At 37.9% G+C, this 26,884-nt stretch overlaps 1 protein-coding gene and 1 non-coding gene across 2 annotated transcripts; both read left to right on the forward strand.

The window, feature by feature from the left end:
- The first annotated feature begins 6,693 nt into the window (after nucleotides 1-6,693).
- LOC112726123 (small nucleolar RNA R71) lies at nucleotides 6,694-6,801 on the forward strand. Its single transcript, XR_003165189.1, has one exon. It is a non-coding gene; the product is annotated as a small nucleolar RNA R71 (small nucleolar RNA).
- A 17,794-nt stretch (nucleotides 6,802-24,595) lies between these two features.
- On the forward strand, nucleotides 24,596-26,336 carry LOC112721562 (uncharacterized). The gene is made up of 4 exons (XM_025772614.3): nucleotides 24,596-24,668; nucleotides 24,874-25,036; nucleotides 25,376-25,478; nucleotides 25,870-26,336. The coding sequence occupies exons 1-4, from the start codon at nucleotides 24,596-24,598 to the stop codon at nucleotides 26,140-26,142; spliced, it is 612 nt and encodes a 203-aa protein (XP_025628399.2). The 3' UTR covers nucleotides 26,143-26,336.
- Nucleotides 26,337-26,884: the final 548 nt, after the last annotated feature.

The following is a 26,884-nucleotide window of genomic DNA, read 5'->3' on the forward strand; positions in this document are numbered from 1 at the left end:
AGGAGCAGATGCCACCTCTACCTGACTATCTGGTGCACGAAATTGTGATATCCAGGCTCGAACAATCCCTGGCAACGTGAGCAACTTGATACACGTAATCGTGATTACACTTTAATTATGTAAAATTCATGGCTCTTTCTTTCCCTGGCAATGGCGCCAAGAATATGGTGCCAATACCGTGGTTCACAACTTCGATACAACTAACCAGCAAGTGCACTGGGTCGTCCAAGTAATACCTTACGTGAGTAAGGGTCGAATCCCACGGAGATTGTTGGTATGAAGCAAGCTATGGTCACCTTGCAAATCTCAGTTAGGCTGATATAAATTGATAATGATGTTTTCGAATACTAAATAATAGAATAGGGATAGAAATACTTATGTAATTCATTGGTGAGAGTTTCAGATAAGCGAATGGAGATGCTTTTGTTCCTCTGAACCTCTGCTTTCCTGCTATCTTCATCCAATCAGTCTTACTCCTTTCCATGGCTGGCTTTATGCAAGGGAATCACCGTTGTCAGTGGCTACATCCCCTCCTCTCAGTGAAAAATATGCTCACATGCTCTGTCACAGCACGGCTAATCATCTGTCGGTTCTCGATCATGCTGGAATAGGATTCACCCTCCTTTTGCGTCTGTCACTAACGCCCAGCACCCACGAGTTTGAAGCTCGTCACAGTCATTCAATCATTGAGTCCTACTCGGAATACCACAGACAAGGTTTAGACTTTCTGGATTCTCTTGAATGCCGCCATCATTCTAGCTTACGCCACGAAGATTCTGGTTAGGAGATCTAAGAGATATTCATTCTAGCTTATTTCATGTAGAACGGAAGTGTTTGTCAAGCACGTGTTCATAGGGGAGAATGGTGATGAGCGTCACACATAATCATCACCTTCATCACGTTCTTGGGTGCGAATGGATATCTTAGAAGTGAAATAAGATGAATTGAATAGAAGACAGTAGTACTTTGCATTAATCTTTGAGGAACAGCAGAGCTCCACACCTTAATCTATGGAGTGTAGAAACTCTACCGTTGAGAATACATAAGTGAAAGGTCCAGGCATGGCCGAGATGGCCAGCCCCCAAACGTGATCTAAGATAGCATACAACTGATCAAAGATGGTTCAAAAGATACCTAATACAATAGTGAAAGGTCCTATTTATAATAAACTAGCTACTAGGGTTTACATGAGTAAGTAATTGATGCATAAATCCACTTCCTGGGCCCACTTGGTGTGTGTTTGGGCTGAGCTTAAGTGTTGCACGTGTAGAGGTCCTTCTTGTAGTTGAACGCCAACTTTTGTGCCAGTTTGGGCGTTCAACTCTGGTTTTGGCTCCTTTTCTGGTGTTGGACGCCAGATTTGGGTAGAAAGCTGGCATTGAAATACGTCATCTATTCTTGGCCAAAGTATGGACTATTATATATTGCTGGAAAGCCCTGGATGTCTACTTTCCAACGCAATTAAAAGCGCGCCATTTCGAGTTCTGTAGCTCTAGAAAATCCACTTTGAGTGTAGGGAGGTCAGAATCCAACAGCATCAGCAGTCCTTCTTCAACCTCTGAATCTAATTTCTGCTCAAGTCCCTCAATTTCAGCCAGAAAATACCTGAAATCACAGAAAAACACACAAACTCATAGTAAAGTCCAGAAATGTGAATTTAACATAAAAACTAATGAAAATATCCCTACAAGTAACTAGATCCTACTAAAAACATACTAAAAACAATGTCAAAAAGCGTATAAATTATCCGCTCATCACAACACCAAACATAAATTGTTGCTTGTCCCCAAGCAACTGAAAATCAAATAGGATAAAAAGAAGAGAATATACTACAAATTCCAAACTATCAATGAAACAGAGCTTCAATCATATGAGCGGGACTTATAGCTTTTTGCCTCTTGAATAGTTTTGGCATCCCACTTTATCCATTGAGGTTCAGAATGATTGGCATCTATAGGAACTCAGAGTTCAGATAGTGTTATTGACTCTCCTAGTTCAGTATGATGATTCTTGAACACAGCTTCTTTATGAGTCTTGGCCGTGGCCCTAAGCACTTTGTTTTCCAGTATTACCACCGGATACATAAATGCCACAGACACATAATTGGGTGAACCTTTCCAGATTGTGACTCAGCTTTGCTAAAGTCTCCAATTAGAGGTGTCCAGGGTTCTTAAGCGCACTCTTTTTTTGCTTTGGACCTTGACTTTAACCGCTCAGTCTCAAGTTTTCACTTGACACCTACACGCCACAAGCACATGATTAGGGACAGCTTGGTTTAGCCGCTTAGACCAGGATTTTATTCCTTTAGGTCCTCCTATCCATTGATGCTCAAAGCCTTGGGATCCTTTTTATTTGCCCTTGCCTTTTGGTTTTAAGGGTTATTGGCTTTTTGCTCTTGCCTCTTGGGTTTAAGAGCTTTGGCTTTTTCTGCTTACTTTTTCTTTTTTTTTCTATTTTTTTCGCCTATTTTTTTTTCTGCAAGCTTTGTTCTTTGCTGCTTTTTCTTGCTTCAAGAATCATTTTTATGATTTTTCAGATTATCAAATAACATGTCTCCTAGTCATCATTCTTTCAAGAGCCAACATATTTAACATTCTTAAACAACAACTTCAAAAGACATATGCACTGTTCAAGCATTCATTCAGAAAACAAGAAGCATTGTCACCACATCAATATAATTAAACTAAGTTCAAGGATAAATTCGAAACTCATGTACTTCTTGTTCTTTTGATTTAAAACATTTTTCATTTAAGAGAGGTGATGGATTCATAGGACATTCATAACTTTAAGACATAGTTACTTCTACTAATGATCATGTAATGAAGACACAAACATAGATAAGCACATAACATAGAAAACAAAAAACAGAAGAAACAAGAACAAGGAATGAATCCACCTTAGTGATGGTGGCGTTTCCTTCTTGAGGAACCAATGATGTCCTTGAGCTCTTCTATGTCTCTTCCTTGTCTTTGTTGCTCCTCCCTCATTGCTTTTTGATCTTCTCTTGTTTCATGGAGCATGATGGAGTGCTCTTGATGTTCCACCCTTAGTTGTCCCATATTGGAACTCAATTCTCCTAGGGAGGTGTTGATTTGCTCCCAATAATTTTATGGAGGAAAGTGCATTTGAGGCATCTCCGGGATCTCATGGAAATGAGCTTCTTGCGCCTCTTGAGCTCCATGACTGGGCTCTCTTGCTTGCTCCATCTTCTTCTTAGTGATGGGCTTGTCCTCTTTAATGAGGATATCTCCCTCTATGTCAATCCCAGCTAAATTGCATAGGTGGCAAATGAGATGAAGAAAGGCTAACCTTGCCATGGTGGAGGCCTTGTCAGCCACCTTGTAGAGTTCTTGAGGTATAATCTCATGAACTTCCACCTCTTCTCCAATCATGATGCTATGGATCATGATGGCCCGGTCTATAGTAACTTCAGACCGGTTGCTAGTGGGAATGATTGAGCATTGAATGAACTCCAACCATCCTCTAGCTACAGGCTTGAGGTCCAATCTTCTTAGTTGAACCGGCTTGCCTTTGGAGTCAATCTTCCATTGAGCTCCTTCTACACATATGTCCATAAGGACTTGGTCCAACCTTTGATTAAAGTTGACCCTTCTAGTGTAGGGGCGTTCATCTCCTTGCATCATAGGCAAGTTAAACGCCAACCTTACATTCTCCGGACTAAAATCTAAGTATTTCCCCCGAACCATTGTAACATAGTTTTTTGGATCCGGGTTCTTACTTTGATCATGGTTCTTGGTGATCCATGCATTGGCATAGAACTCTTGAACCATTAGGATACCGACTTGTTGGATGGGATTTGTTAGAATTTCCCAACCTCTTCTTTGAATTTCATGTCGGATCTCTGGATACTCATTTCTTTTGAGTTTGAAAGGGACCTCGGGGATCACCTTCTTCTTGGCCACAACATCATAGAAGTGGTCTTGATGGGCTTTGGAGATGAACCTTTCCATCTCCCATGACTCGGATGTGGAAGCTTTTGTCTTCCCTTTCCCCTTTCTAGAGGATTCTCCGGTCTTAGGTGCCATCAATGGTAATGGAAAAACAAAAAGCTTTTGCTTTTACCACACCAAACTTAGAATTTTTCTCGCCCTCGAGCAATAAAAGAAAGAATAGATGAAGAAGAAGAAGAAATGGAGGAGAGGGAGAAAGTGATGTGGTTCGACCAAGAAGGGTGTAGAGGGTTTGTATTGTGTGAATTTGAAGAAGAATGGAGGGCTTTATATAGGGAAGGGAGGGGGGTTAAGGTTCGGCCATATGGGTGGGTTTGGGTGGGAAATTGGTTTTGAATTTTTAAGGTAGGTGGAGTTTATGAGGTAGGTTTATGGGGAGGAGTGGATGGATATGAGTGGTGAGGAGGTGATGGGGAAGAGAGATTGAGGTGATTGGTGAAGGGTTTTTGGGGAAGAGTGTTTATGGGGTTGTGTGAAAGAGAGTGGTAAGAAGAAGTGAGTGGAGGTAGGTGTGGATCCTGTGGGGTCCACAGATCCTGAGTGGATCCTGTGGGGTCCACAGATCCTGAGTGGATCCTGTGGGGTTCACAGATCCTGAGGTGTTCAAGGATTTACATCCCTGCACCCATTAGGAATGTAAAAATGCCTTTGCACACACTCTGGGCGTTCAGCGCCAGGTTGGTGGCCATTTTGGGCGTTCAGCGCCCATTTGTGTGCCATTTCTGGCGTTGAACGCCAGAACCATGCCTGTTCTGGCGTTCAGCGCCTAGAAGCTGCCCATTTTGGGCATTCAGCGCCAGAACCATGCTCTGTTCTGGCGCTGAACGCCAGATAGATGTTCCTCCAGGGTGTGATTTTTCTTCTGCTGTTTTTGATTCCGTTTTCAATTTTTATATTTATTTTGTGACTCCACATGATCATGAACCTACAAAGACATATAACTAAGAAAAATATAGTTAGATAAATAAAAATTGGGTTGCCTCCCAACAAGTGCTTCTTTAATGTCAATAGCTTGACAGTGGGCTCTCATGGAGCCTCACAGATGTTCAGAGCATTGTTGAAACTCTCCAACACCAAACTTAGAGTTTGGATATGGGAGTTCAACACCAAACTTAGAGTTTGGTTGTGGCCTCCCAACACCAAACTTAGAGTTTGACTGTGGGGGCTCTGGTTGACTCTACTTTGAGAGAAGCTTTTTCTGCTTTCTCTCCATGGTTGCAGAGGGAGATCCTTGAGTTTTAAACACAAGGGAGTCCTCATTCCATTGAAGGACTATTTCACCTCTGTCAATATCAATCACAGCTCTTGCTGTGGCCAGGAAAGGTCTTCCTAGGATGATGGATTCATCCTCTTCCTTTCCAGTATCCAGGACTATGAAATCAGCAGGGATGTAAAGGCCTTCAACCTTTACTAACACGTCCTCTACTTGTCCATAAGCCTATTTTCTTGAACTGTCTGCCATCTCTAATGAGATTTTAGCAGCTTGCACCCCATAGATTCCCAGTTTCTCTATTACAGAGAGGGGCATGAGGTTTATCCCTGAACCAAGGTCACACAGAGCCTTAAAGATCATGGTGCCTATAGTACAAGGTATTATGAACTTTCCAGGATCCTGTCTCTTCTGAGGCAATGTCAGTTGATCCAGATCACTTAGTTCATTGACGAACAAGGGAAGTTCAACTTCCCAAGTATCAATGCCAAATAGTTTGGCATTCAGCTTCATGATTGCACCAAGAAACTTGGCTGTTTGCTCTTCAGTAACATCCTCATTCTCTTCAGAAGAGGAATACTCATCAGAGCTCATGAATGGCATAAGGAGGTTCAATGGAATCTCTATGATCTCTAGATGAGCCTCAGAGTCCTTTAGTTCCTCAGAGGGAAGCTCCTTATTGGTCATTGGACGTCCCAGGAGGTCTTCCTCCTTGGGATTCACGTCTTCCACTCCCCTTGTAGGTTCGGCCATGATGCTTATGTCAATAGCCTTGCACTCTCCTTTTGGATTCTCTTCTGTATTGCTTGGGAGAGTACTAGGAGGGATTTCAGTGATCCTTTTACTCAGCTGGCCCACTTGTGCTTCCAGATTTCTAATGGAAGACCTTGTTTCATTCATAAAACTCACAGTGGCCTTAGATAGATCAGAGACTAGATTTGTTAAATTAGAAGCATTTTGTTCAGAGTTCTCTGTCTATTGCTGAGTGGATGATGGGAAAGGTTTATTATTGTTAAACCTGTTTCTTCCACCATTATTAAAGCCTTGTTGAGGCCTTTGATCCTTCCATGAGAAATTTGGATGATTTCTCCATGATGAGTTATAGGTGTTTCCATAAGGTTCACCTAAGTAATTCACCTCTGCTATTGCAGGGTTCTCAAGATCATAAGCTTCTTCTTCATAAGAAGCCTCTTGAGTACTGTTGGATGCAGCTTGCATTCCATGCAGACTCTGAGAGATCATATTGACTTACTGAGTCAATATTTGGTTCTGAGCCAATATGGCATTCAGAGTATCAACTTCAAGAACTCCCTTCTTCATAGGCGTCCCATTACTCACAGGATTCCTTTCAGAAGTGTACATGAACTGGTTATTAGCAACCATATCAATGAGTTCTTGAGATTCTGCAGGCGTTTTCTTTAGGTGAATGGATCCACCTGCAGAAGTGTCCAGTGACATCTTTGATAGCTCAGATAAACCATCATAGAATATATCCAGGATGGTCCATTCTGAAAGCATGTCAGAAGGACACTTTTTGGTCAACTGTTTGTATCTCTCCCAAGCTTCATAGAGGGATTCACCTTCTTTCTGTCTGAAGGTTTGAACATCAGCTCTAAGCTTGCTCAGCTTTTGAGGAGGAAAGTACTTGGCTAAGAAAGCCGTGACCAGCTTATCCCAAGAGTTCAGGCTGTCTTTGGGTTGAGAATCCAACCATAATCTAGCTCTGTCACTTACAGCAAAAGGGAAAAGCATGAGCCTGTAGACTTTAGGATCTACTCCATTAGTCTTAACAGTATCACATATCTGCAAGAATTCAGTTAAGAACTGAAAAGGATCTTCGGATGGAAGTCCATGAAACTTGCAGTTCTGCTGCATCAGAGAAACTAATTGAGGTTTCAGCTCAAAGTTGTTTGCTCCAATGGCAGGAATGGAGATGCTTCTTCCATGTAAATTGAAATTAGGTGCAGTAAAGTCACCAAGCATCTTCCTTACGTTATTATTATTTTCGGCTGCCATCTCCTCTTCCTGTTCGAAAATTTCTGAAAGGTTATCTCTGGATTGTTGTATTTTAGCTTCTCTTAATTTTTTCTTTAGAGTCCTTTCAGGTTCTGGATCTGCTTCCACAAGAATGTTCTTATCCTTGCTCCTGCTCATATGACAAAGAAGAGGGCACAGAAAAATAATAATAATGATAATATGGATCCTTTATACCACAATATATGGATCCCTGTGTGAGTAGAAGAAGAGGGGGAGACAAAGAATGTAATATAATGGAAGAAACACAACTGTGAGGATGGCAGAGATGTGAGATGAGATGTTAGTAGATGAATAAATAAATAGAATAAGATGAGAGAGAAGGAATTTTCAAAAATAGTTTTTGAAAAAGAGTTAGTGATTTTTGAAAATAGTTTTTGAAAAATGTTAGTAATTTTCGAAAGTTAAGATTTAAAAATTAAAAATTAAAATAATTAATAAATTGAAAAGAAATTTTGAAAAAGGGGGAAGATATTTTTCGAAAATGAGGGAGAGAGAGTTAGTTAGGTAGTTTTGAAAAAGTTAAGACACAAACAAAAAGTTAGTTAGTTAGTTGAAACAAATTTTGAAAAGATAAGAAGTTAGGAGGTTAGAAAAGATATTTTGAAATTAGATTTTTGAAAAAGATAAGATGAGAAGCTATTTTTGAAAAGATATGATAGAAATTAGTTTTTGAAAAAAAGATTTGATTTTTTTTAAAATCACAATTAATGACTTGATTCATAAGAAATCACAAGATATGATTCTAGAACTTAAAGTTTGAATCTTTCTTAACAAGCAAGTAACAAACTTCAAATTTTTGAATCAAAACATTAATTGATTATGTTATTTTCGAAAATTTGATATAAAAATAAGAAAAAGATTTTTGAAAAATATTTTTGGAATTTTCGAAAATAACTAAGAATTTTGAAAAAGATTTGATTTTTGAAAAAGATTTTGAAAAAGATAAGATTTTCAAATTGAAAATTTGATTTGACTCATAAGAAACAACTTGATTTTAAAAAATTTTTGAAAAAGTCAATCCAAATTTTCGAATTTGAGGAGAGAAAAAGGGGAAGAAATTTTTTTTTATTTTTGAATTTTTATGATGCAAGAGAAAAACACTAAAAAGATGCAATGTATGAAATTTTTAGATCAAAACAATGAATGCATGCAAGAATGCTATGAATGTCAAGATGAACATCATAGACATAATTTTGAAAATTTTTTTTTAATGCAAAGAAAACATGCAAGACACCAAACTTAGAATTCTTTAATGCTTAGACACTAAGAATTCAAGAATGCATATGAAAAACAATAAAAAACACAAAACAAAAAATCATCAAGATCAAACAAGAATACTTACCATGAACAACTTGAAGATCATGAAGAACACTATGAATGCATGAAATTTTCAAAAAATGCAAGATGCACATGCAATTGACACCAAACTTATGATATGACTCAAGACTCAAACAAGAAACACAAAAATATTTTTGATTCTTATGATTTTCTAATTTTTTGGGATTTTTCGAAAATTATTTGTAAAAGAAAAAATAAGGATTCCAAAATTTTTAATATAAATTCCAGGAATCTTGCATTCTTAGTCTAAAGCTTCAGTCCAGGAATTAGACATGGCTCACTAGCCAGCCAAGCTTTCAATGAAAGCTCCGGTCCAAAACACTAGACATGGCCAATGGCCAGCCAAGCTTCAGCAGGTAATTCAGACATGACACGCCTGACATACTCATTCCCAAAGGAATTAGACATGGCTTTACAGCCAGCCAGGCTTTACATGCTTCATGAAACACTAGAATTCATTCTTAAGAATTTTGAATAAAATTTTTGAAAACATTTTTATATTTTTCGAAAACAGATGAGAAATTTTTGAAAGATTTTTTTTTTTTGAAAAATTTTTGAAAAGAAAACAAAAAGAAAATTACCTAATCTGAGCAACAGGATGAACCGTCAGTTGTCCATACTCGAACAATCCCCGGCAACGGCGCCAAAAACTTGGTGCCAATACCATGGTTCACAACTTCGATACAACTAACCAGCAAGTGCACTGGGTCGTCCAAGTAATACCTTACGTGAGTAAGGGTCGAATCCCACGGAGATTGTTGGTATGAAGCAAGCTATGGTCACCTTGCAAATCTCAGTTAGGCAGATATAAATTGATAATGATGTTTTCGAATACTAAATAATAGAATAGGGATAGAGATACTTATGTAATTCATTGGTGAGAGTTTCAGATAAGCGAATGGAGATGCTTTTGTTCCTCTGAACCTCTGCTTTCCTGCTATCTTCATCCAATCAGTCTTACTCCTTTCCATGGCTGGCTTTATGCAAGGGCATCACCGTTGTCAGTGGCTACATCCCCTCCTCAAGTGAAAAATATGCTCACATGCTCTGTCACAGCACGGCTACTCATCTGTCAGTTCTCGATCATGCTGGAATAGGATTCACCCTCCTTTTGCGTCTGTCACTAACGCCCAGCACTCGCGAGTTTGAAGCTCGTCACAGTCATTCAATCATTGAATCCTACTCGGAATACCACAGACAAGGTTTAGACTTTCCGGATTCTCTTGAATGCCGCCATCATTCTAGCTTACGCCATGAAGATTCTGGTTAGGAGATCTAAGAGATATTCATTCTAGCTTATTTCATGTAGAACGGAAGTGTTTGTTAAGCACGTGTTCATAGGGAAGAATGGTGATGAGCGTCACACATAATCATCACCTTCATCATGTTCTTGGGTGCGAATAGATATCTTAGAAGCGAAATAAGATGAATTGAATAGAAGACAGTAGTACTTTGCATTAATCTTTGAGGAACAGCAAAGCTCCACACCTTAATCTATGGAGTATAGAAACTCTACCATTGAGAATATATAAGTGAAAGGTCCAGGCATGGCCGAGATGGCCAGCCCCCAAACGTGATCTAAGATAGCATACAACTGATCAAAGATGATTCAAAAGATACCTAATACAATAGTAAAAGGTCCTATTTATAATAAACTAGCTACTAGGGTTTACATGAGTAAGTAATTGATGCATAAATCCACTTTCTGGGCCCACTTGGTGTGTGTTTGGGCTGAGCTTAAGTGTTGCACGTGTAGAGGTCCTTCTTGGAGTTGAACGCCAGCTTTTGTGCCAGTTTGGGCGTTCAACTCTGGTTTTGGCTCCTTTTCTGGTGCTGGACGCCAGATTTGGGTAGAAAGCTGGCATTGAACGCCAGTTTACGTCGTCTATTCTTGGCCAAAGTATGGACTATTATATATTGCTGGAAAGCCCTGGATGTCTACTTTCTAACGCAATTGGAAGCGCGCCATTTCGAGTTCTGTAGCTCCAGAAAATCTATTTTGAGTGCAGGGAGGTAAGAATCCAACAGCATCAGCAGTCCTTCTTCAACCTCTGAATCTGATTTCTGCTCAAGTCCCTCAATTTCAGCCAGAAAATACCTGAAATCACAGAAAAACACACAAACTCATAGTAAAGTCCAGAAATGTGAATTTAACATAAAAACTAATGAAAACATCCCTACAAGTAACTAGATCCTACTAAAAACATACTAAAAACAATGTCAAAAAGCGTATAAATTATCCGCTCATCACTATCCTCCTCCACCTGAACCTCCTCTACCTGATGAGCCTATACCTGTCCAGCGTATCCATGAGGCACCTCCTGCACCTTTTGTCCTTGATGAGTGGGGTGTTCCTGTGTTGCCACCCGAGCTTGATCCTTTACCTGAGCCGATCGAGCCTCCTGTCTTTTATGAGCAGCAGGGACATGAGTATGATCAGATCATGGAGGCGCCATCTCCTTCTCCCGACTGTATTTTGTTTGGTAGCTATCCTTTTATGGTTCCTGTGGCCAGCAGTGGTTCCTCTGCTATCACTCCAGCAGAAGAAGAGGACGAGGAAGAAGAAGATCCAGAGGAAGATCCTAACTTCATAGTTATCTCCTCTAACAGCGATGACGATGAGCCAGGCGAGGCGCTAGCAGGCGAGCATCACCATTCGCCCGGTGATTTTCCGCGAGGTACTCTGGACCAGGATTGAGGAGACTTTTTGAGACGCCTAGTCTAACTTCAGTATATTAGAGTGTCTCCCTCACTTTTGTTAGCATGATTAGAGGGAATAGGCATATCATAGAGTTAGGCTAGCCTAGGTGCCAGCTTAGGGGCTTTTGGTTAGGCCAGGCCCTGGGGCGTCTTATGTACATATATGTATAACTATATGAGTCACTGACTTAGGGGTGCTGTACTATAGCTCTATGCTTATATAACTGAGCCACTTCTGTAACATGATGTATGTTATAGTGTGTTGTTCCATATTCTGTTATCTTTTGTCTTATGTATGTGAATGTTTAATTATCCCTTGATATATGGAAGGTATGCGACTCTAAATTATTCTTGTTAAAAAAAAATTTACTTGTAAAATTCGCGGGGTTTTAACGACGTACAGGCTTATATTTATTAATTAATAATACAAAAAGGAAAAACAAGTTGGTAACATTCGACTTCTAGTATGATCTAGACATGCTAGAAGTTGGGTCGTTACATGTTAGACATGGAAGAAGAGGCCAACACATCAATCATCCTACGAAGGCCATTCCTAGCTACTGTTGGAGCCATCATTGATGTGAAAAAAGGGGAACTAGTCTTGAGATTGCATGAAGAGAAGATGGTCTTCAACGTCTTTAAGGCAATGAGTTACCCCAAGGAGTCCGTAGGAGAATGCATAATGGTAGACACCATAAAACAGATAGTTCAAGGGGTTTTGGAAGAAGAACAATATGAAGGAACTATGGGGCTGGAACAACAAGCCTCAAGTGGAGAACTATCACAAGGAATCATGAAGAATTCAAGCATGCCAACCACCACAGACAACAAAGAAGCAAAGGCACCAAAACTAGAGCCGAAAACTTTACCACCCAGCTCGAAATATGCATATTTGGGTGCCAACAACACCCACCTAGTGATCATAAATTCAAGTTTGAGTAAGGAGCAAGAGGAGGAGCTTATCCAAGTGCTGAGACAACACAAGGATGCCATAGGCTGGACACTTGTAGATTTAAAAGGGATCAGTCCTTCAATGTGCATGCACAAGATCTTACTTGAGGAAGATGCCAAACCTTCAAGGCAACAACAAAGGAGGCTGAATCCAACTATGAATGAAGTGGTTCAAAAATAAGTGTTGAAGTTATGGCAAGCAGGGGTGATTTACCCCATCTCAGACAGCCCTTGGGTAAGCCCGATGCAAGTAGTCCCAAAGACGGGAGGGATCACTATTGTACCAAATGAGAAGAATGAGCTGATACCTACAAGAACGGTGACCGGGTGGCGCATGTGCATTGACTATAGGTAGCTTAATGAAGACACCAGGAAGGATCATTTTCCCTTACCTTTCATGGATCAGATGCTCGAGAGATTTGCAGGACATGAGTATTATTGCTTCCTAGATGGGTATTCGGGCTACAATCAAATTGTTGTAAACCCCAAGGACCAGGAAAAAACTTCATTTACTTGTCCATATGGTGTTTTTGCTTATAAGAGAATGCCCTTTGGATTGTGCAATGCACCTGCAACATTCCAAAGGTGCATGCTCTCCATCTTTTCGGACATGGTTGAGAAGTTCATAGAAGTATTCATGGACGACTTTTCTGTGTGGAAACTCATATTCTGATTGCCTATGTCATCTTGTCCTGGTGCTAAAAAGGTGCCAAGAAGCCAACCTGGTTTTGAACTGGGAGAAGTGCCATTTTATGGTAACTGAGGGGGTGGTTCTTGGCCACAAGATTTCAAAAAATAGCATAGAAGTAGACAAGGCAAAGGTGGAAGTAATTGAGAAACTACCTCCACCTTGCAATGTCAAGGCAATCAGAAGCTTTTTGGGACATGCTGGGTTCTATAGAAGGTTCATCAAGGACTTTTCAAAGATTGCAAAACCACTTAGCAACCTACTTGTCTCAAATACTCCCTTTGTTTTTGATAGAGAGTGCATGGTAGCCTTTGATGAGCTTAAGAAGAGACTCTCCTCTGCACCTATTATAGCACCACCTAGCTGGAATCTTTCTTTTGAATTAATGTGTGATGCATCTGATTTTGCTGTTGGTGCCGTTCAAGGAAAGAGGAAAGACAAGCTAGTACATGTTATTTACTATGCTAGGAATGTCCTTAATGAGAATCAAAGGAACTACACCACAACAGAGAAAGAACTTTTAGCCATAGTCTTTGCTTTTGATAAATTTAGATCATATCTTATTGGCTCTAAAGTAATTGTATTCACTGATCATACAGCACTCAAATACTTGCTTACCAAATAAAAATCTAAGCCTAGATTAATAAGATGGATTCTGCTACTACAAGAATTTGACATTGAGATTGAAGATAGGAGCGGAGCAGAGAATAAGGTAGCTGACCACCTCTCAAGGATTCCACAAAAAGAAGAAGAGACACACCAAGTTGCAGTAAATGAAAGCTTTCCTGATGAGCAGTTGATGATGATCCAGGTAGCCCCTTGGTTTGCAGACATAGCTAACTTCAAGGCTATTGGGGAACTACCAACCAATATCAACAAACACATGAGGAAAAAGCTAATCAAGGATGTCAAACACTACATCTGGGATGACCCCTATTTGTTCAAGCAGTGTGCTGATGGAATCTTGAGAAGGTGTGTCTCCCATAAAGAAGGTTAGGAAGTGCTGTGGCAGTGCCATGAATCCACATATGGAGGCCACTTCAGTGGAGAAAGAACAGCAGCAAGAGTGCTTCAATCTGGATTTTACTGGCCAACAATGTTCAAGGATGCTAAAGAATTGGTGTCAAGATGTTATGAGTGCCAAAGAGCTGGTAATCTAACCAAAAGAAATGAGATTCCACAGTAATTCATACTAGAGCTTGAACTATTTGATGTATGGGGAATTGACTTTATGGGACCCTTGCCAACCTCCTACTCAAATAGTTACGTATTGGTGGCTGTTGATTATGTCTCAAGATGGGTAGAAGCCATAGCCACTGCAAAAAATGACAAGGTTGTGATAAGCTTCTTAAGAAGGAATATCTTCAGCAGATTTGGAGTTCCTAGAGCCCTCATTAGTGATGGAGGGACACACTTCTGCAACAAACAACTTGAGACACTCCTTCTCAGGTATGGTGTCAAGCAAAAGGTGGCAACTCCGTACCATCCACAGACCAATGGGCAAGCTGAGATTTTAAACAGAGAACTCAAAAGAATTCTTGAAAAAACTATTGGAAGCTCAGGAAAGGATTGGTCTAAGAAGCTGGATGATGCATTATGGGCCTACAGGACAGCCTACAAGACACCAATTGGAATGTCCCCATACCAACTAGTATATGGCAAGGCTTGTCACTTACCAGTTGAGCTTGAGCATAGAGAGTTTTGGGCTCTAAAAATGCTAAACTATGATAAGCAAGCTGCTGGAGAAAGATGATCAATGCAGCTAAATGAGCTGGAGGAATTTAGAAATCAAGCATATGAGAATGCAAAAATCTACAAAGAGGACACAAAAAGGTGGCATGATCAAAAGATAGCAAGAAGGGAGTTCACTGAAGGACAAAAGGTGCTGCTGTACAACTCGAGACTCAAGTTCTTCCTTGGGAAACTTAAGTCTCGATGGTCAGGACCCTTCACGATACTCAAGGTGTTTCCCTATGGTCCTACGTGCATTCGGAAGAAAAGATAATTGAACAGAAAGTCACATGGGAGCGTGGCTACAGGCATGCCTTAGGCACCAACGCGTTCACGCGAACGCGTCCTTGACACGTCCACGTCAATTGCAAAATCAGCCTTCCACGCGTACGCGTCACCCTACAAATCGGCGTAAAGAGGTGTTAGGCCGAAAGTTGTGCTGGCCTGATACGGGCACTGTGCCCAAGGCACAAAATCACCCACGCGTACGTGTCAGGGACACGTACACGTCATGTTCCCTTTATGGCCAGCCACGCATACGCGTGGGCGACGCTTACGCGTCGCATGGCTAGTTCCGTTTACGCACGTCCGCGTGATGGACACGTACGCGTCGCGCCCCGTTTTTACATTCTTACTTCTTTCTTCATTCTTTCTTACTTTCTTTTTCTTCATGTCTTTAACTTCCCGTCCTTCTTTTCACTTTCATTCTATTTTACTTAATTTATCTGCATACTTTCATTCATTGCACTTTAATTTTGTGCATATTTTTATTTTCTTTTCTAAATTTATTATTTTTCCATTGGTGTTAAATTTTCTTATTCAACTATTACATCTTTTCTCGCATCACTCTGGCGCTTCATGACTTGTTCTGTTCTGATTGGGTGATTTTATTTCAGTCAATGCTATTCTTTTATGATACTTGCTTTCCATTTTTATTGATATGCACTTCTACTATCTTGTATTACCCACACTGTCTTCCTCTTTGTTGCAACTTTTGCACTATTGATATGCCATGTGCTTCTACTATTTTCTCACTGCATGTTGTAGCTACCATGTAATTGAGACTCTTATTATTTGGCATAACCCACTCATATTTTATTTGTTTTCTATCTTTATTCTTGGGTTACTCTTCTTCTTTTTCCTCTTCTTTCAGGATAGCCACCGGAAAAGGAAAGGAAAAGAACTTCTATATGGGGCGACAGACAAGTCCATCTACACAATCTTTGGAGAAAAGAATCAGTTATAACCACCCGTCCACCTGCACATCTCAGCATGCACCGAGGACGGTGCAATCTTTAAGTGTGGGGAGGTCAATACCGACTTCCGTGGGTTAGTTACCTTCTTCTCAACACCAATATTTTATTTTCTTTGTTTGTTCATTGTTGCATTGGCATGTTTGATTGCATATTTGTTTGATTTTGTGCATATTTTACCACTTGGTTAAAGTGATATTTTCTTTTTCAAGAAACTTTTTATAACATTTCACTAATTTGATTTAAAATTTTTGATACACTTGTTTGAAGAAATATTATACTGGAACATGGTTTTGAGCTCGAACACACAAAACCTGTGAGATTTTGAGCCTATTTGATTGGTTACATCTTATCAACCAATATTTTATTTATTTGGTGTGTGTTTTTCTCTCTAAAATTGTGATCTTTGTCTTGTTTGATTCTATATTTCCATGGTTTGATGTATGCATGCACTTATATGATTGAGGCCTTTGTTTCACTGAGCTTACATACCCATATGGCCTTACCTTTCATTATCCCATGCAAACCAATTTTGAACCTATTATACCCCTTTGTTCTTTACTTTAGCACATCATTAACTCTAATCAGAAAATAATAATGTCCTTAATTTGAATCCTTGGTTAGCTTAGACTAGTGAGAGTGCTCATGAATTAAGAATTGAGTATGTTAGAATTTTCTGAAAATGTGAAAGAATGTTGAGAATATGTTCATGCATTCAATACCTTAATCATATGCCTTGAGAAAAACAAAAGAAAAAAAATTTAGTAAGAAAAAAAATTAAAAAAAATGAGAAAAAAAAAAAGAAAAAGAGCAAATAAATAAAAGAGGACAAAATACCCAAAAGTAAATGATAGCAATGCATATGATTTGTACTCAAATTCGAATGCATGAATATGTGGAAAACATGGTTAATGGATAGTTAGATGTTGTATTACGATTACATGGATTGTCTAAAGTTAGGTGGAAAGTTTATGTTAATTAAGGATTCAGATTTTAGCCCACTTGGCCAAATACAATCCTACCTTGACCTAACCCCATTACAACCCTTAAAAGACCTCTTGATATGTGTATCTGTGCATTAAATTTTTGTTGATTGTTAGATGAAGAGAAAGCCTTAGAAAGCAAAGTTAGTAGAGAATTGAGAGATCGAACCTTAAACACTTGAGTGATTAGAGTGTATACACTTCTGGTGAGGGTTCGATGCTCGATTCTTTGTTCCCGGCTTTCATGAGCTATTTTCTTATGCAAATTTACTTTTACTTTATTTTGTGATTTGAATTAGTGAAATCCAGTTCATATTTGTTCTTAAAAGATTTGTCTACTTTTCACCAAGTAGGTAAAAGCATTTTGCATTTAGCTGCATTCATACAGATAGTTTGCATTTCATACATTCTACCATTCATATTCACTCCTTTATAACTTCTCTTGAACTTAGCATGAGGACATGCTAATGTTTAAGTGTGGGGAGGTTGATAAACCACTATTTTACGGTTTATCTTATGCTCAATTGAGTGGATTTTATCAATCTTTCATACACTTATCCATACAAAATGCATGGTTTTACAATTTCCTTCTTGATTTTGTTTTATAATTGGAAACTTGCTTCCCAAGCCTTTAAATTACCAAATTTTAATTCTCCTTTACCAATCGATGTCTTGATATGTGTGTTAAGCGATTTCAGGGTTTATAGGGCAGGAATTGCTTAAAGGATGGAAAGGAAGCATGCAAAAGTGGAAGGAATACAAGAAGCTGAAGGAACTGCAAAGCTGTCCAGCCTGACCGCTTTGCACTCAAACGGTCATAACTTGAGCTACAGAGGTCCAAATGATGCGGTTCCAATTGCGTTGGAAAGCTAACATCCAGGGCTTCGAAATGATATATAATTTTCTACTGTTTCCTAGACTATAAGTGACGCGAACGTGTTATTAACGCGGATGCATCGCAGTGACAAAAAACCAGCGTGGCAGATTTCGCAACCAACGATTTTTGGGCTGTTTCTGGCCCAATTTTTGGCCCAGAAAACACAGATTAGAGGCTATAAAGTGGGGGAATCCACTCATTCATCAATCATACTTTCATATTCACAATTTTATGTTTTAGATGTAGTTTCTAGAGAGAGAGGCTCTCTCCTCTCTCCTAGGATTTAGGATTAGGATTTCTCTTACATTTTAGAATTAGGATTCCTTCGTTTTCTTCATTCGAGGTTCAATGTTCCTTTAATTTATGTTCTCTTCTACTTTTATTTATTTTATTACTTTAGTTTATTTATTTTCTCAAATTGGTTTATGGATTCCTATGTTTAATTTGATTTCTTTATTTAATATAATTTGAGGTATTTCAGATTTAAGATTTCTTTCTTTTATTTATGCTATTGCTGCTTCCAATCTAAAGGCATTTTTATTCGAGTAGATTTTCTCTGTTTTTGCTTTGGTTAAGTAATTGGTAACACTTGAGTTATCAGACTCAGCAGTTGATTGAAAATTGAGAATTGCTGATTGATTTGGATCGCTCTAAAGCTAGTCTTTCCATAGGAGTTGACTAGGACTTGAGGATCAAATTGATTGGTCCACTTGACTTTCCTTTATTTAGTAAGGGTTAACTAAGTGGGAGCAAAATCCAGTTCTCATCAAGTAAAAGTACAAACCCCTAAATTTTGTGTGGTCCACTTGACTTTTGTGTGGTCTAGAATTTCACAATTGAGTTCTCGTTGTAAGTATAGTTTCTAAACCAACAATAATCTTTTCATACAAAAATTTATTTGTCACTAGTACAAACCCCTAAATTTATAAACCGAAGTATTGAACCTCGGGTCGTTCTCCCTAGGAATTGCAATAGAGTGTCCTTGTTATTGGTTATGGAGTATGTTTTGGGGTTTTTGGGATACGATGCATGAAAAGTAAATGGAAATGAAAATAAACTAACAACTAGAAAGCTCTTGGCAAGGTTGTGAGAATTAGAAGTCCTATCCTAGTTATCCTCCTCAATTGTGACCACAATTACCCATTGCTACCACTTAGTTAACCTCTAACTATGGAGGAAAGTCAAGTGGATGAATCAACTTGATTCTACAAGTCCTAGCCAACTCCCAAGGGAAAGACTAGCTTTAGTGGTATCCAAATCAATTAGCAACTTCTAATTATCAATCAACAAGGGAATTAGATAACTCAAGCGTCACTAATTACTCTACCATAGCCAAGAGGAACAAAATCTACACTAAAATCCAACCAAGAATTTTATCAAACACTTAGAAGGCACAAAAGGAAAGCAAAGTAAATTGATAACAAGAATAAAATCTAACAACTACTCATTGCAAGGAATTAATAACAACAATCAAAGGAAATACAATTATTATGAATTACCTCTAATTGAATTAAAAGAGAAGAAAAGGAACAAGAGTAGATCTACAACAAAGTATAAAAGAAACACAAAAGAAATTACAACAAAATAATAGAGGAAGATGATTTCAACAACAAAGAATTAAGAAGCAAAAGTAGAGGGAAGCATGAATGAAAACCTAGATCTAAGAACTAATCCTAATCCTAATGCTAATCCTAGAGAGAAGTGAGAGCTTCTCTCTCTAAAACAAACCTAAACTAAACTAATGATCAAAAGTATGTAAAGTCTATTGATTCCCCTTCAATCCTTGGCTTAAATAGCATCAGAAATGAGTTGGATTGGGCCCACAAGGCTTCTAAAATCGCTGGCCACGGGTTGCATTATGTAAAGCATGTGCCACCATCGGCGCGTCCGTGCACTGTGCGCGTGCACGCCCCTATGTGCGAATGCAACTATGGCAAATCTTAGATCATTTCGAAGCCCCGGATGTTAGCTTTCCAACGCAACTAGAACCGCATCATTTGGACCTCTGTAGCTCAAGTTATGGTCGTTTAAGTTCGAAGAGGTCGGCTTGACAGCTTTTGCGATTCCTTCATTTCTTCATGAGTTCTCCATATTTACATGCTTTTCCTTCATTCCCTTGATCCAATCTTTGCCTCCTAAATCTGAAATCACTTAACAAACATATCAAGGCATCTAATGGAATCAAGGTGAATTAAAATTAAACAATTAAGGGTCTAAAAAGTATGTTTTCACTCTTAAGCACAATTAAAGGAGAATTTACAAAACCATGCTATTTCGTTGGATAAATGTGGGTAAAAGGTTATAAAATCCCCTAAATCAGGCACAGGATAAACCCTACAAATGGGGTTTATCAACCTCCCCACACTTAAACCAAGCATGTCCTCATGCTTAAACCAAGAGAGAAACAAGGGGTATCAATATTTATTCAATGAAGTCTAACTAAATGCAATCTACCTATATGCAACTATCTATATGAATGCAATTACTTGGTCAAAATACATCAATTCCCAAGAAGCATATACGCACAAGGGCTAAGGACTAGCAAGTCTAATCCACAATTGAATTGAGTTATTAAATATTTTTACAAACTTGCATGAAAAATGATGATTATAGGTGAAAACATGTAGTTGAGCATCAACCCTCACCGGATGTGTTTGCACTCTATTCGCTCAAGTGTTTAGGGTTGATTCTCTCAATTCTCTCCTAATCATGCTTTCCAATATTTGTTTTTCTTCTAACAATTGACATTTATTTCATGCATGCATACAAGTATCATGAGGTCTTTTCATTGGTTGTAATGGGGCTAGGGTCAAGGTAGGATGCATATATGGTTAAGTGAGCTTGAAATTTGAATCTTTGATAAGCTTAGACTTCCCACCTAGCCTATGACATCCTATACAATTGAAAACTAACCTAACTACCCATTTTTCTCACTTTCTTTTTCAACATACTCATGCATTTTATTTTCTTGATGACAACACATATGCATTGACTCTTATTGACTTTACTTTGGGGCATTTTGTCCCCTTTTTATTTCTTTTCTTTTTTTTTCTTTTTCTTTCTTTTTCTATTTTTTTTATTTTCTTTTCCATACTCTTATTTTTGTTTCTTGTTCTTTTTCTTTTGTTTTTCTCATTTTTTTTTCTTTCTTTCAAACTATATACAAGAACATCAATGCATAAGGTCTATACATTTTAATTAACACATGAGCATGTACCCAATTCCCAATATTTGTAACAAAAATACAAAACTACCCTTTTATTCACCCAATGTCCCAAGATTTTCCACACTTAAATGACACACACTCTAGCCTAAGCTAATCAAAGATCCAAATAAGGACATTTATTATTTTCCACTTTAAGGCTTGTAATGTGCTAAATTTACAACAAGTGGGTTAATCATAGGCTCAAAGTAGCTAACAATGGGAGATAAAAGGTAAGGCTATTTGGGTAAGTGAGCTAATGAAATAATGGCCTCAATCATATACATGCATTAATACAAGGAATAACGGACATATAGAATTAAACAAATCAAAGATCACAATCATAGGAAGAGAACAATTTCACACAAGAAGGAAAAATAAGTGGTTGTAAAATGTAACCACAGAATTAGGCTCAAAACTCACTTGCTTGTGGTCTTGGCTCAAAAACCATGTTCCAAAATAAATTCTTTCAAGCAAGTTCAATAAAACTTGTCAAATTGGTAGGTTGCCCTGAAAACACAATTCCTTGGAAAAGAAATCATCACTCTAACCAAGTAGTCCTAGCATAAAAAGAAGTGATAAAAATATGTACAAATTCTAACTATCATGCAAACTAAGAGAGCTAAGAATTGGTGTTAGAAAAGAAAATTGTTACCCATGGAGATCGGTCGGACGACCTCCCCACACTTGAAGATTGCACCGTCCTCGGTGCATGCAAAGAAGAGCAAGGTGGATGGGTTGCTACAATTGATGAGCTTCTTCAAAAGGTTGTGCGGATGACTTGTTTGTTGCCCCATTTCGAAACTTTTCCTTTTTCTCCTTCTTGGAGGCCAACCTAAAGGAAGAGAAAAAAGAAAGAAAATTAAGCCTATAATAAAGATATCAAAGCAAAGAGAATATATAAAACTAGTTATTACAGACGGATATTTCCGACGGATTTTACCCCACGAAAATACAAACGGAATTCCAGAGGGATTTTTTGTCGGAAAACAAAAAAAATGAATTAGTATAAATTACAGACAGAAAAAAAATCCGTCAATAATTCTGTCGGAAAAATTAATTTATTTTTGTGAAAAATAGTTACAGACAAAAAATCCGTCTGTAATTAAATAAACAGAATATTGTGATTTTATAAAATTAGTACAAACAGAAAATCTGTCTGTAATTTAAAATAATCCCTCAGAAATATTAAAATAAAGGATTGGTTAATGTTACTCTCAATCCCTCATTTCACTTTTTTTTATGTTTTCCTTGGATTACTGCCATGGCTTCTCTCTCTCCATCGAAGATTTGACGTCCTCCGCTGTCGCGCCACCGCCGCTGCTCGCGTCGCACAAGCTCCCTCCACCACCGCTCTCATCGCGTTTGCTCCCTTCATCACCATTGTTGCACGAGCTCTCTTCGTCGTGCTCTTGTCTTACAAGCTCCCTCTGCTGCCGATCTCATCGCTGCTTCTTCTCTCCTCGCCAGAGGTTTGTCATCGTCTCTTCTCATCACCGTTAGTTCAGGTAGGCCTTCGCCTCCTTCTCATCCCTAACCCTAACCCTTCCATTGTGACTCTGTTTTGATTTCATTATCCCTAGCCCTAGCCGTAGCACTAACCCTGTCCTTTCCCTATTTTGCTTGAAGTTGAAAATCAAAGAATACGATCCAGGAGAGCTCTTATGTTTGCAAATCAGCTGTTGTTGCTGCAGAGAACTGAGTTTCTAAATTCTAAGGTATGAATTTTGTATGTTCCTGTAATTTGTGAAATCTGAAACATAAAAATATCTATGATTGTGGTATAGAATGAAGTTTGTTTATGAACTATATATTTGAATTGCTAAGATTTTTTATCTGGAATTTGCATGTTCTTGTTCCTTCTAGTTCTTGTTATGACTTATGACTATTGATTTTGGCTCCTCCTTCCTGTTCTTGTCTGAATCTGCTGAATTGCTTTTTATCAAGTTTTTTAAATTTAGAGTTCTCTGCTGAATAGTTACATTAGTTCTTTGCTGAATTGCTTTTTATAATAATTTAGAGTACAAAATAATAGTGAAAAAAAGACGAAATTTAGTTTTTTGTGGACTCTTGAATGATATATGTTGCATTATTTATTTTAGCTTCTGAGCATTTTTACCTATGCTCTGGCTGCAATTTTGATAGATTTTCTGATTTCCTTGTAGTGAAACATGATTGTGTGTTTGGTGCTGACATGGATTTAAATGAAATAACCTATGTATTAGGGGTATAAGAAGCTTCCTCTCCCCACTTAGTGCTAAATATCATTGTTGTTAAATGCATTTGAAGGATTTTTATTTTTATGGTTCTGTCTCTGAACTTTTGTTTCATATGTGCAAATATAATGCAGTGCCCCAATTTGAATGATAAATGTATTGAACTATATTACTATTCAGTAATTAATTAATTTATTGCAAATTGATATGAGGTTCTATATAAGAGGTTCTATATATAAAATTCTCTTCAAGTGCTAAATATCATTGTTATTCTTTTCTTTTTACTTAATGAATATACGAAGTTTGTGTTAGAAGCCCTTGAACTGTAGGATACCATAAAGAACTATAAGAGTCGTGACTCCACAGGATGGTTTGCTCTTAAATCTACATGTTCTTATCTTTCTTGGTACTGATACTAATTTTCTGCTTTGAAGATACTACATGTTTTTTGTTACAAATTCTATAGAGATTAGTTTTCTCACAATGATAACTACATGAAATATTGATTTATAACAGAATTTCTATGGTGGTGTATATTAAGGAAGCAACTACAAAGATTAGCTGCTATTGTCTTTCATGGGAAAAACTATGCTATAGTGATCTCCCCAACTGACTTGACACTACTGCCTTTACTATGTCATGAAAAGAATTAAATTCCTTGATCATAAAGATGCCATTCAAAGGACAGTTATTGCATCAATCCATCAGCCTAGTACTGAAGTTTTTCAATTCTTTGATAGTCTCTGTTTGTTCTCTGCTGGCAAAACAGTTTACATTGGACCTGCTTCTGCTGCAATTCAGGTTAATATACAACTAAGAACCAACTAACTAACTAGTTCATATTTTGAATGCCCATCATTTCTATAATACTATCATAAGAACATTCCTTGTCCTGCTCTTCAAAACCCCTCAGATCATATGCTAAAATGTATAAACAAGGACTTCGATCAGGTAATAAGCTTTCCAATGCCTCTTTTATTTTCTTTAACAATTCAGTTGTTCTAAATGAGATTTCCTCTGTCACTTGCATCTCTTTGGCTGCTAAAGTTGAAGAAAATCAAGTGCCTCTTCTCTTGGACCTTCAAGTACGTGTTTTTTTCTCCTTTATATCAGAAAACTCATAATGACGTTTCTAATAATGTAATTATTTGATCATGAATCATCATCAGGTTGAAGATGCAAAATATGTGTTTGAGTCAAAGACCATTCAGAGAATGGAGCTTCTAATTCTATCCACCTTGAATTGGAAGATGCACCCTGTGACCCCACTCTCAGCGATTGAAGAATAGGTGGATTTGACACAGCACATGCTGTAGCTAGGTAATTTTGTTATCGGTTCTTTTTTTTTTCTTTTTGGCTAATGAAAAATATTTCATGGATTTGAATTTTAGTGTGTAAGTTTGATTTAATTTTCAGGGCATATGATAGAGCTGTGATCATGTTCCGTGGCATTGATGTAGATATCAATTTCAATGTCAGCGATTGTGATGAAGATATAAAGCAAAATATATGTAATTGATTGACCAAATCTATGCACGCCTTTGCCAGAAGATATCCACATTGCTTCTTTATTGTTCCAAATCTGTTTCTGCTTATATGCAATAAAATCAATTTATTTCATTGCCTTGGCTTTTATTTCTTTTCCCAAAGTTTTCTTCTATTTTGTGTTGACGTACTATGTGAATGTGAATGGTTTAGTCCGTTTTAACTTTTTAGTTGATTCTCGTGCTTGCTCATATTTTTGGATTATCATAGTCGTGCCTTTCCTCCGAGTCTCGTGCTTCTGTGTAAATATTTTTGCCTTGTTCATGTTGTTCTCAATCTTTGTCAGGTCCCACGAGGAAAAACGATCTGCTTATGCACCCCAATTCGGAGTGAGGTATGATGAAGTTTATAGAATAGAGAAATGCTGGCGTAAGAAAGGAATACAAGTAAGATACTAGGAAATCCTTGTAATTAATTAATTTGATAGAGAGATAGGATTATGAAAGGTACATATTGCCTTGGACTTTCCTATAAAGACTTTAACCACCTCTTAAACCACTTTGATTTGATGCCTTTACAGTTATTACTATGTATGAGATTCTTAAGTTGATATAATTTTGCTTCTTGCTTCATCAATTTTGCAGAGTTTGCTTGCCTCTTGTGTCGCAAGGTGTTGAGCGTCCCTGTGACAACTCCATGTGACCACAACCTTTTCTGGAAAAATCTTTATCAGAAAGAGGAGAAGCGAAGGTGGGCGCACCTTGCGAGCACAGAAGAATGTTATGAAATGCCCTTCATGTTCAATTGACATAGCTGAATTTCTTCAGAACCCAGAGGTAGTACATCATGTCTCTTTCTAATTGTCTGAGCATATTGTTGGTGATGGTATTTGGGAAAGCTTGAATTTGGTTTTACTCCCAAACTATTTTAATTAGGAAGGTGGATGTTATTGCCATTGACTATCTATTTTTGCTTCTTGTATTTGACACCAAATGTGGATAACTTCAAATCCAACCCTTAATTTGTTCTATTTTCTGTTAACCCAAAGTCATTGAAAAATCTTATGCCTTCTTTGAAATGAGATTCAATGGAGAGTTGGCAAGTTTAATTAGGTGGTGTTCACATTTAGAAATAAATCTTCTAAAGAGGAGCATTCATAAATATGCATTTTACAGTTTATATGTGATCTTGCGATTGTATTTATGCTGTTTCTGGCCTTTGCAATAGGTTAACAGACACATGATGAGCGCGATAGAAACCCTCCTCCGCGAGGCTGAGATAGAAGAGAGTTCTGAAGTGTCCAATGACAAAAATAATGAAAATATAGAGACTGTGAATGATGATGATGGGACAGAAGTTTCAAAGCATTGTGATTCAGGTGAGAATGTCCTAGAGGAGATCAAGGACAATGATTTGAATCAGCCACACAAGCGCAGAAAGGGTACTGGTGATTCAGCTATTGTGAACAGTGAGGAGCAAATCGATGTGGCAATAGATTAGATTGGAGTCTACCATGTAGTGAAGAATCATGTAACTCATATTAGATTGGAGAGTTTAAACTTTAAAGAGAGCATGAGGAAATAGTTTTAAAACTTAGGCTGAAAGTCCTGCCCTTCTTTGTTGTAGTTTAAAAGAAATTTTGCGGTATCTTTTTATTGAGACAGTGAGATATTGGATAATGGTGTTGAAAAATAACATCCATTTTATAGGTATTATGTAATGAATATTATGTTTATCTATGTGATTTTTGGTTTTTTTTTTCAATTTACAGTGTGTTTGATGGAGTAAATTTAGAAAACAAATTTAAAGTATTTATTTTGCAATAGAAAAATAAAAAAAAATCTATTTTACCTTACAGACGGATTTACAGACGGATTTTCTGTCTGTAATTAGAGTGTAAGATGATTCTCCAAAGTTCAAATTACAGACGAAAAATCTGTCAGAAAATCTGTCTGTAATTACAGATGGATAATTCGTCGAAAAATCCGTCTGTAATTACAGACGGAAAATCCGTCTGTAATTACAGACAGAAAATTCGTCGGAAAATCCGTCGGAAAGTTCGTCGACTTTAGGAAATGGATGGAGAATTTACGGAGGAAAAATCCGTCGGTAACTGGTAAAAATCCATCGGTAAATAATTTCCAACGGAGCTTTTACAGAGGGACAAAATCCGTCGGTAATTTTGTCGGTAACCAAAAATTCGTCTGTAATAAAGACCAAATCCGTCTATAAATCTGTCTGT

Source organism: Arachis hypogaea, chromosome 11 (genome assembly GCF_003086295.3).
Source record: "Arachis hypogaea cultivar Tifrunner chromosome 11, arahy.Tifrunner.gnm2.J5K5, whole genome shotgun sequence".
In the NCBI taxonomy this organism is placed as follows: Eukaryota; Viridiplantae; Streptophyta; class Magnoliopsida; order Fabales; family Fabaceae; genus Arachis; species Arachis hypogaea.

What these genes read in the sequence shown, in the direction of transcription:
- LOC112721562 (XM_025772614.3), top strand. Translation starts at nt 24,596, where the DNA reads ATGTTCCGTGGCATTGATGTAGATATCAATTTCAATGTCAGCGATTGT. An exon ending in AGATATAAAGCAAAATATAT is followed by an intron (nt 24,669 to 24,873) that starts GTAATTGATTGA and finishes TTAACTTTTTAG; the next exon opens with TTGATTCTCGTGCTTGCTCA. An exon ending in GCACCCCAATTCGGAGTGAG is followed by an intron (nt 25,037 to 25,375) that starts GTATGATGAAGT and finishes AATCTTTATCAG; the next exon opens with AAAGAGGAGAAGCGAAGGTG.